Source organism: Eleginops maclovinus, chromosome 11 (genome assembly GCF_036324505.1).
Source record: "Eleginops maclovinus isolate JMC-PN-2008 ecotype Puerto Natales chromosome 11, JC_Emac_rtc_rv5, whole genome shotgun sequence".
Lineage (NCBI taxonomy): Eukaryota > Metazoa > Chordata > Actinopteri > Perciformes > Eleginopidae > Eleginops > Eleginops maclovinus.
Genome location: NC_086359.1, coordinates 22749048 through 22759059, shown reverse-complemented (window position 1 = coordinate 22759059; position 10012 = coordinate 22749048). Strand labels below are relative to the sequence as shown.

General features: G+C 40.1%; 2 protein-coding genes across 2 annotated transcripts; one reads left to right on the top strand and one right to left on the bottom strand.

Moving 5' to 3' along the window:
• Positions 1-1252: 1252 nt before the first annotated feature.
• On the bottom strand, positions 1253-5614 carry thap12a (THAP domain containing 12a). Its single transcript, XM_063894692.1, has 5 exons — positions 5407-5614; positions 4518-4635; positions 3899-3997; positions 3763-3799; positions 1253-3640 (listed from the first exon to the last, which is right to left on the bottom strand). The coding sequence occupies exons 1-5, from the start codon at positions 5490-5492 to the stop codon at positions 1821-1823; spliced, it is 2160 nt and encodes a 719-aa protein (XP_063750762.1). The 5' UTR covers positions 5493-5614; the 3' UTR covers positions 1253-1820.
• A 1158-nt stretch (positions 5615-6772) lies between these two features.
• Positions 6773-9801, top strand: si:ch211-266i6.3 (cytoskeleton-associated protein 2). The gene is made up of 7 exons (XM_063894700.1): positions 6773-6893; positions 7235-7315; positions 7397-8184; positions 8285-8612; positions 8697-8754; positions 8920-9166; positions 9304-9801. Exons 2-7 carry the CDS (start codon positions 7271-7273, stop codon positions 9566-9568), a joined length of 1731 nt encoding a protein of 576 aa, XP_063750770.1. The 5' UTR covers positions 6773-6893; positions 7235-7270; the 3' UTR covers positions 9569-9801.
• Positions 9802-10012: the final 211 nt, after the last annotated feature.

Here is a 10012-nt window from a genome sequence, read left to right as displayed (position 1 = left end):
TGTTATATTGTAGTGCAGTATTACTCTTGAATGTAGTTGATGCTCTTTGATTTCGATGTGCAGCTTCCTCCTCAAATATTTTGTAAACTAAGATTTGGTTAATTTCCCTCTCACTGTTTTGCACCATTGATCCTGGACACACACTACCTATTATTCGGTAGGCCATTTCAATCTCTGACCATGTCTCTTAAATCCTACATATCTATACAGTCTATGATACCATCTAGCACACTTTTGTACTATCTATAACTTCAAATTAATACATTAAATTAGTTTTGATTTCATGTTTCTTGGCAGAAAATAACACAGTGAGTGACTGAAATCTACAGTTTGATGAGTACGGAGTTTGTTGTTAAAGATGTGTTTTTTTTAATAGAACTTTCCTTTATACTAAAAACATTCAAAGGCTAGGGTCTATTGTTTTCTCTCAGCGGAATTGAGGGATACATTATGCTGTTTATAATAAAAAGAGTAAAACACAGAACAAGGTTTTGAGCCATACAGCCCAGCACTGGAATACAACAATTACATACAGCCATCATACTTTTTAAAATGCAGCTGGGATTTTTCCTGAAAAAAAACAGATTACTTTCTTCACATTTCCTTGATTGGATAAAAATATACCGATGTGATAATAAATTAATTTGTATACACAAGTTGGACTTTTAAAGCAATTAATTTTTTTAAATTGAAGATCATCCTTCGAAAACAAGGGAAGGCAAACACTGAAATATATGAATATCTAAAAAGCATAGGTATTCCAAGTGGTCGCAGTTGTTAATCATAAAATATTTATTTGACACCTTACATGAAATTGGAGTCTCAGCGCAGACAGTGACTCAGCTTTGCAGACCCACGACCGAGATGGATGGTGACAGATACTGGCAGGGGGGCAGCTAAGAATTGTGGGCCTTATTAACAGGACACTTCAAGCTTCACACAACACACACTAACCATGAACACAACACTTGGCGATCCTTCTCATGAAACGTCCTAAAGAGTTAATTTTAGGCACTGCCCTGGCTGTGCCGATTGGTGTGTTTCACATCAGTCTTAAGATGGAAAATCAGTAAAAGTCTGGACCAAAGAACATAATAATTGTATATTAAATGTCTATTCATTGTAAGAAATGTTCAATCAAGTTTAGTTTATGTATAGGAATTTCAAGTTTTGTTGGAAACATAACTTTTTTTCATAAAAATGCTAGCATAACAGAAGAAATACACACACATTTAGAATAAGGACTACAGAAGGTTATAAACATGCTCTTTATTAACATATTTATAGAGGGATGTTTAGCTGATCCCCCTTATCCAATTCAGCAGTTCACTAGGTGACAGAGCAACAAGACTTTGACAACGCTAACACAAGTATTCACTCCTACCTTTGGCGTGAACAATTTCCAAATATTTTAACAAGAGTTGAGGAATGGACTTGGATAGCTGGAATCACGACTCGTTTTAACCCTGGGAAGTCTACAGGATGTAAACTGGGTGGTTTACATCCTGTAGACTTCCCAGGGTTAAAACCGGGTGGTTTACATCCTGTAGACTTCCCAGGGTTAAAACGAGTCTTGATTCCAGCTAATACTGGAAACATAACAAGAAAACAGTATAGCAGGTCTGTGTTTATAACTTCATTCAGGACACTTTGCCAGCCAGTCTCTGATTCATTTATATTCTAAAACTTAAAAAAAAAAAAAACAGGCTACAAAAGATGCTACTTCAGTATAATGGCTCAAGCAGTAAAAATAAGTAAGTAATAACAAAAATGAAGTGGCATGACTCATTAACAAAGCTGTGGGTAATCTGTCCGGAGGCTTAACTACCAGACACATCCTTCCTGTCAGGGTATGTCTTCATATAGACCTCAACCATTGAGTCCAGATCAAATGCTACATCACAGTTTATGTTCAAAAGAGCAACCCTTTTTGATTTGAATTGGTCTGGCGTGTTCCCCATGTACATCTGGAAGCGCTCGTATGCCACATCACAGCTGTCCTCCAGAGTCAAGGTAGGGATGATGGCCATCAGCCTGAGAACTGCGAGCATGTTCGGGAAGAACTTCACATCGGGCAGCTGCAGCGTTTCCTGGAGATTGGTTGGGAAAGTCTCGCCTTTGCCCCTTTTGCTCCATTTAACCCACCAACAGTGCATCTCAGCGGAAAGGGTTCCTGCATTAGGGATGGAGTTCTTAAACACTTGCAGATTCTCTTCCTCAGGTTCAGTAGACTTGTGCTGCTCTATGACAGCAGGGACCAGGGACAGACATCTCAGAGCCTTCAGGTGGTCCTCACAGAATAAAGTATTCATTTCTCTGATGACATGGTCCACTATGGGAACAGACAGGTGCTCCTTGTAGTGACTGTCCGGCCGAATGGCTCCAGATTCTGACTGGTGCTTTCTCAAGTAAGACCGAGGAACCTTAATCGGGATCTCCATCGCAGTGGCTAGGTTAACGGCCTCGTCATTCCAGAACTCGTGATACACATCGATGTTGTCAGACACTTCCTTCAGGGAGTGCAACACAGCTTTTAAACTCGCTGCGGCAAAGTGGACATCTGTTGCTTTGCCTTGCAGGTTCTTCCCAAACGCTTGTGTCAGTGTCAGAGTGTTTTTCAGCACCACCAGCGCCATTATGAATTCAAAATCAGCAAGTGCTTTTGAGATCTCTAAAGCGTTGTGTGTGACTTGATCGTTCCACCTCATGTCCTCGTTGTCATGAACACTGTCCACACAGAGTAACATTGCCTCTACGATTTCCAATCCAACCTCAAACGCATCATGTCGTCTGGTCCAGCTGGTTCCACAGATCTCCTTCAGCTCTTTGGCTCTCTCTTCTTTGTCCGGGTAGAAGATGGAAATGGCATGCTCCAACTCCAACTGCAGTAGAGTGGACTGACTGAAGAATGACTCAATCTTATTGAAGGTCGACAAAACAATCTGAACCCCTGACAAAGCCATTCCATGTGCCAGAACCAGGTTCAATGTACGAGTAGATCTGGGTGTAAGCATTGCCATTGGATACCTTTCTAACAATTTGGCAGAAAATGCGTTTAGTTTACCAACATGTGTCCCAAAGCAAGAGTGGGCTTGACCTCTACACTGCCCCATATCCAAACCCCAATTGTCAGTTATTTCAGAGAGAAGTTTCTCTGCTAAGGCCTCCCCATGTCCTTCGAAGGACAACAATCCAACAAACCTCTCCTGCTGGCAGTTAGACTGGTCCACATAACGGAGGAAGACAGGGAGGTACCATTCTCCTGAAATCTTCACCAACTCATCAGTCAGTAATGAGAAAAAGCCATTTTGTTGAACTTCCTCCACAAGCTTACTGCGGATGTATTTCTCACACACCTCAACCAGCTGACTGAGCTGAGCTGAGGAGCAGCACTCTGTATTCACATCGTACCTCTTCTTAAGGACCTCATCTCCACAGTTCATGCGATATTCTAACAATGCCTGAAAGTTGCTTGACCCAAGGCCATCCTGTTTATCATCGCCGGGCCCTGTCGGAGGAATGCTTTGCTCTCCCAACAGTACAAGAACTTTAAATAAGGACTTAAGATACTCTTTGTGTTCCTCTTCTTCTGGGGGTGTCTGGACATCTTTAGCTGTCTCTGCTTGCGAATTCTTGAGTTCTAAAAAGAGAAAATAAACAAAACAATAAATAAAAACAATCTGTCATTCATCATGTGATTAATGCGGGTCATTTGTTTCATTGTTAATAAAAGATGTGTGTTGTGTTGATATTTCTACTTACTCTTTCTCCCCTTACTTTCTGTTTCATCATCCTTGGTCTACAATAATAAAAGAGAAAATGTGATTTAAAAAAAAAATTAATCTACTTATAAAAAATATTTTCTCCCATTAGATAAACTAATAATTATTCTACCCACCGTTGCATTACTGCGCTTCCCCTGCCCATTTTGAGGTTTGCTCTGTCCATCAAAGATAGTCGGTATGGCACCATCCTTCAACACTGTACCCTGAGCTTCCTGTAAACAGAGTCAAGGCGTGAACAGAAAAATAGGACTTGTGCTGAACTAGTTACAACGAAGAATGGGATATATCGAGTATATCAAATATCACAATATTTTTTTCCAAAAATCTTAACATTGATATTGAAACGCTATTTTTTTATTTATTTTTTATTGTAAGAACCTTTGGTTTGCTTTGATAAATACTAACATAATAACATTTTAAGTAATTATCAGCAATGCGTATAAACTGCCTTCAAAACTATGAAAAGAACACACTGTTAATGATATCCATAATCAAAGACTTTATCTAGTCTAATAACACATTATTGACATATTGCCCAGACATAACAAAAACTATTGTTCCTGTTACCTTCATAATAACTACATACAATTCTTTATTGATTGAGGTGTTATGAAATAATACACAGAGATGGACAAAGCCCTTTTCATATTTTAATTAAAGATTGACAGCGGGGCAATGACCCTGCTACAATTTCACCCGAAACTCATGCACATGTTGAAAAACACAACTTACACTTTCAACTAAGGATGCTTGAAAATGTTTCCCACAGAGTCTGTAGCACTCGAACAACTGCTCTGCTGATTTGTCACTGAGATCTTGCCTCTGACATTTTTCAACCCACTTCTTGGACCTGAAAGGAGGGGATACATCAAAAGGATAACATTAGTTGTCAATAGAAATGTTGGCATTGAGTTTCAGTTTTATAACAATCAGCCAATGCATCCTGCCCCTTTTCTAAAAACAACTAACAATGACTAAGATTTTAAAGCTAAACAATGCATACAACAACAAAAGCATATCATGGATAAAACAATTCTACAACTTGTGACATTAATTTATTTAGCAGATTAGTAGGGGGGTTGTTTCTTTAGCTGAGGATAACATGAGCCAAGCACCTGTTGACTGTTACAGTGTGTATTCAGGTATAATACTGGATTATGCACAACACAATTAGGGGAGACCATTGGGGAGATCTCCTAACGGAACACCCTCGTGTCGTTTATGCTGTTGGTTATAGGTTATAGACATGCACTTACAAGAAAAATAAACCAAGTATGTCATCTTTAGATGTCTTTTACTACAATTATAGTATTTTACTGTGGTATATATTGTATTTTGTAGACAGGCTTTTCCATAACGTGTTTACAACCTCAAAAAGAAATCATGATGTCAGGTGTGTCTATGTTTGCAAAAGGCAACGCCACGAGTATAGGTTTAATAAAGAATGCTCTCCAGGGCGAAACACAGGCAGGAAATCTTGCTGAAATAAACCTCGACACTTAAAGCAAAGTTACCCCCGATTTAGAATGCATGGCTTCTATTATTTGATGTACAAATAAACACGTTGTTGTGGGTAGCTTGAGAGCTCCCTGTTTTCTTTAGCATCATTAGCAATAGTTACCTTTCTGGGTCGCATGGAAACCTGAAGAGGGGTTGTGGGTCGGATTTGCCCCCAGTACAGTCTGGAACAGCGCATTGAACCTGCATTCTGTTGTTGTATCATATGCTCGTTTTCTTTTGTTGCAGTGAAATTCCTTTCAGATAAGCAAACTACGTTGCTAACTCTAAGCTACCGTGTCAAGCTACGTCGAATAGTAAATTGATTTCCGACTTTTCTTCAAAATAAAACAAATGCATTTTGCTTTTTAGAAAATGTTCCAATGTATCATACGTTATTCTTATAAGCCATCTGAAAAATGCATACGGGAACTAGGTTTGTTAAGTCTAAATAAAGTAGTGTATGTTTTGGGATTTTGGTGGTAATTATAATTTTATTTTGAAGGCACATTCTTGCAATTGAAACATTTTTGAAGAGTGATGTATTTAACCCGCGTGCAGAAAAAAATCGCGCTTTTTTCCCACAATCCTCAGCAGTCTTTCAAAACTTGAAGACATGCCATGGCATGTCCACAGTCACACCATGGACTGTTAATAAATCATGGTTCGCACACGCTATGGCTCACATCATTGGTCCACATATGGTTCACATCCAGGAATGGCATATTTCAAAAGTATTTATATTTTTGAAGTATTGTTCAATTTGTAATTAATAACACACTTGTTGGTGATAATCAAAGTTATTATTATATAACTATCACATCATACTTGTACTTTACTTGAGTATTTCATTTTTTTCCCCCTACTTTGTAATTCTACTCCACTACATTTATTTAATCCCTTTAGTTACTTTGCAGATTCGGATGAATGATGTGAAATACGGTCAACCCTTAAATCAGACTTAAGTTACACCTGGAGTAAATTCAGCAGCTACCCTGCATCATATATATAATTGGGAAATTGACTAATCTGCACAATGACAACTTTTACTTTTGGTATTTGAAGTATATTTTGAGTAACATTTTGAATGCAGGTCTTTTTCTTCAAACAGGGTATTTCTATTCTATTTTATTCAAATACAAGACCTGAGTACTTTCCCCCCCTCTGAATTTACTGAAATGAATTGCTTTTGTTTATTTTATTTCCCTAATGTTGAACAATACCTACTGGAGGCAATATAGATCTTTGCTTTTCACAAAGCTGTTAAGTCATTGGGCGTGTATCTGAAATTATCTGTCTGCATTGACCGGTATTAGAGGAATTCTATTTGTGTTCAAACATTCAAACCGACGGGGTGAAACCTAGAAGTGGGATGAAAGAATGTAGTATTCTTCAATTCTCGTTCTGCGTTTTGAGACATCCTATTGGTTAATTCCTTCATCTCGCGATACTTGTATGGCCAATTGCATCGCATCAACTCCAAGTCAAATCCAATATGTTACATAGCCAGTTGTGCCTGAGACTGTTTCATATTATAGAGCATCTGTGGGTGTGCTTCTTTGGATGGGCTTTCTCTTCGTATATTAACATATACAACAAAAACAGAACTGGGTAAGTCAACATTTCTTTGTAATTGTAATTAAATGTAGGTTATGTTATAGATAGTTACAATGAGCGAGCAACCGTTAACATTAGCCTTTTTCCCTGTGTGGCGCATCATGTCAGTTGAGTAACGTTAGGTACATTTTGCAAAACGCCCAACCTGTAGCTGATATTTTCAAATGTAGATAAGCATTATATAATATTTTCCAAAAACGCGAACCTGGTAATACGTGCTATGAAAATGTGGGTTACAGTTTTGAGGGGGAACATGTTGTAGCCTAACGTTAGCTGGTGATACTGGCTCCTCACTGCTTGTGTACCTAACGTTAACGGCTTTGTTCGTCCTTCAGAAATCGCCATTGAATTAACCACATCGAGGTTTCACAATGGATAATGTTGCAGTTTCTAAACGAAACAACACCAACAAGAAGGTAAGCTTTGTAATGCTTATTAATAACATATATTACATAAAATCAGCATACCTAATATTCCTTTGGTTTTAATTGTATTAGGGAAACAAGGAAAATGCTCAGCCTGTGTATGGATCCAAGTCCTTCATCAGAAAAACGTCTGTTACTCCCTTCCAACTGACAAGCAACAAAAGAGATGACACCTTGGTGAAAGATGGTCCTCTTAAATCCAAGGTGGACACAAAGTCTACGTCTGGTGAGGCCCTGCAAAAAGTAAAGCCTGTGCAGAAAACTGTTAAAGCTGCTGATGTCAAACCACGACAAACACACAGCCGGGCATTCCTCACCGAACAGGCTGTAAGACACAAGAAAATAGTTGCAGAAGCTCCAAAGCCCCCAGCTACTGTTCGATCATCCAAATCGGCTCCCGGCATGTACAAAGGCAAGGTCGTCCAGTCTAAAATTGGATCCATTTGGAAGTCAACTACCAGCATTAGCGAGCTGGATCTTAAACCACAAGCACCCAAAACAGAAGGCCAGAAGGTCGGAAATGTCTCGAAACCCAGATCCAAATCTGTTGCTGACCTGCCTGGGTATAGCAAGCAGAAACCTGTGAAGACATGTCCCAAGTTGGCGTTGGGGAGACCTGCTCAGGTCTCCAAGCCTACCGTCTCCAGCCGCCCCCCCACAGGATTCCGCTCTGCTCGTCCTCCTGCCAGTACCGCCCCAACAACACTAACCAGCACCAGAAACAATAAAGTGGCTCCCACAAAGGGGACCAGCACTCAGAACTCAAAGATTTCAGCCACAGACAAGAAGGTCAACAAACCTCCTGTCTCAAGTACCCTCAGTCAGTACAGAGTTAACATGGAGACTGCAGAGGAAAGAAGGTAACACATTTCACACACACACACACACACACACACACACACGGTATGCTTGCCTAAGTGCTGCTGTGCATGCTCAAATATTTTTGTGTTCCCTCTTCAGAGCAAAACTTGCGGAGTGGATGGCCTCCAAGGGGAAGAGTTTCAAGAGACCAGCCGGGGCGATGGCCGAACCCTCTAAAACCAAAGTGCCTGCAAAACCTGCAGCTGATATCAAACCAAAGTCTCAGCCAGCTGCACAGAGAAACCCTGACCCTGAACCCAGACTGGAACACAAGCCGGACTCTGTTGCCACCGCTCACTGTGCAGACACACAGGGAGCATCGTCAACACAAGGCCAAACTCCACTCATCATGAACACCACTCTGGACTTGCTGGAGAACTCTGATGCAGGTCTGCTGCCCGGTGACTCACTGGGCAGTGTGGATGATGTAAGAAAACAGGCAGTATTGTTGTTACTATAAATATCTTTCACGGTCATCAACCATGCTAACTTCTTTGATTAATTTTGACAGATTGTTGTGAACCTGTGTAGTGCTTTGGAGGCCATGGTGACTCCCTCTAAATGTGATGGTAAGCTTTCCAAAAGTTGTCTATTAATAATAAAATGGTATACAGTCAGTTTTAAAATTAAATCATTTATCCACTTAGATCATTAGGAATTCTGGTCTAAAATGAATGTAGCACTCGTACAGACTCTTCCTTATCAAACATTTGTTGTTTTTTGGTTTCCATTAGGGCCCGCGCTGGTGACAGATGTGTGCTCTGATGCTGAAATGGAGGACAGCAAACCAGAGGAGCTGAAGAAGGGAACGCCTGAGGATGTTAGCAAGCAGCCAAAGGTTGAGCAAGTGAAGGATCAAGTGGTGACGGAAGAAGAAGAAGAAAGTGATGATGATGTAGAATGTGTGACAGAGAAAACACCACAGAGGGAGTGTGCTTCAATGATAAAGTACAGTGTGAAGACCACCCCATACCTGCAAAGGTAAGTCTATTAAGTTTAATGCTAGCCATCTGTTTTGCCCGATCTTTCCAAATAACTATTTTTGAAGTGAAGTAGTTTAGTTTCCCTTATTACACTTGTGAAACACAATTTCTTTCCTTCAAATCCCCTTTGTTCAGTGTCAAGAAGACAATCCAAAAGGATGCCAGCACAAGTAGGTTGAAGAAACAGAGTAACATCAAAGATCTGAAGTTCCTGACACCAGTGCGACGCTCCTGCCGCATCGAGCGCAAATCGTCCCGGCTGCCGGCGATGCTGATGGACCCTGATCCCTGCGTGTCCTCCCTGGCTGAGCTGGTGGGGCTGGACGACGATTCCAACGCCTACATCTACAGGAAGAACCCCGCTCTGCTGGAAGACCTGCCGGACCAGCCCAGTCAGTGAGGAGCCCTGTGTGGGACTGAGGCTAACAGACACTTTATACTGATATTTGTATCACTAAAAAACAGTTTTATGCAGTTTAATTTTATTGAGTTAAACATTGTCCTCGTTGTTGTATTCTGAATGTATTGTATTTTCATTGTCTTTGCTATCCTATAACACTTTGTTCATATTTTAAATAAATGTGACCTGTATTGCCAAACCCTAATGCAATAAAAGAATGCCGTATCGTAAAACGTTCTGCTCTATTGTTTACTTTATAAAAGCATCGTTATCATTCAGTGTCCCTCATCGCAAGATCCAAGAACATCTTAAATGATTTTAATCTCATTTTGAGTGCATGAGTTTAACTACAGTGGCTGGATTTAGTAATTAGTTACGTCTTTAAACAAATAACTCATGTAATGTATACTTTCAGTACAGCTGTCATCAGGTAAACTAGTTTGG

Excerpts from the sequence above, each read along its gene's own strand:
- si:ch211-266i6.3 (XM_063894700.1), top strand. The coding sequence starts at position 7,271 with ATGGATAATGTTGCAGTTTCTAAACGAAACAACACCAACAAGAAG. Across the intron at positions 7,316-7,396 it reads GAAACAACACCAACAAGAAG|GGAAACAAGGAAAATGCTCA; the intron begins GTAAGCTTTGTA and ends TAATTGTATTAG. Across the intron at positions 8,185-8,284 it reads GAGACTGCAGAGGAAAGAAG|AGCAAAACTTGCGGAGTGGA; the intron begins GTAACACATTTC and ends TTCCCTCTTCAG.
- thap12a (XM_063894692.1), bottom strand. The coding sequence starts at position 5,492 with ATGCAGGTTCAATGCGCTGTTCCAGACTGTACTGGGGGCAAATCCGAC. Across the intron at positions 3,800-3,898 it reads GGAAGCGCAGTAATGCAACG|ACCAAGGATGATGAAACAGA; the intron begins GTGGGTAGAATA and ends TTATTATTGTAG. Across the intron at positions 3,641-3,762 it reads AGAAAGTAAGGGGAGAAAGA|AACTCAAGAATTCGCAAGCA; the intron begins GTAAGTAGAAAT and ends TTCTCTTTTTAG.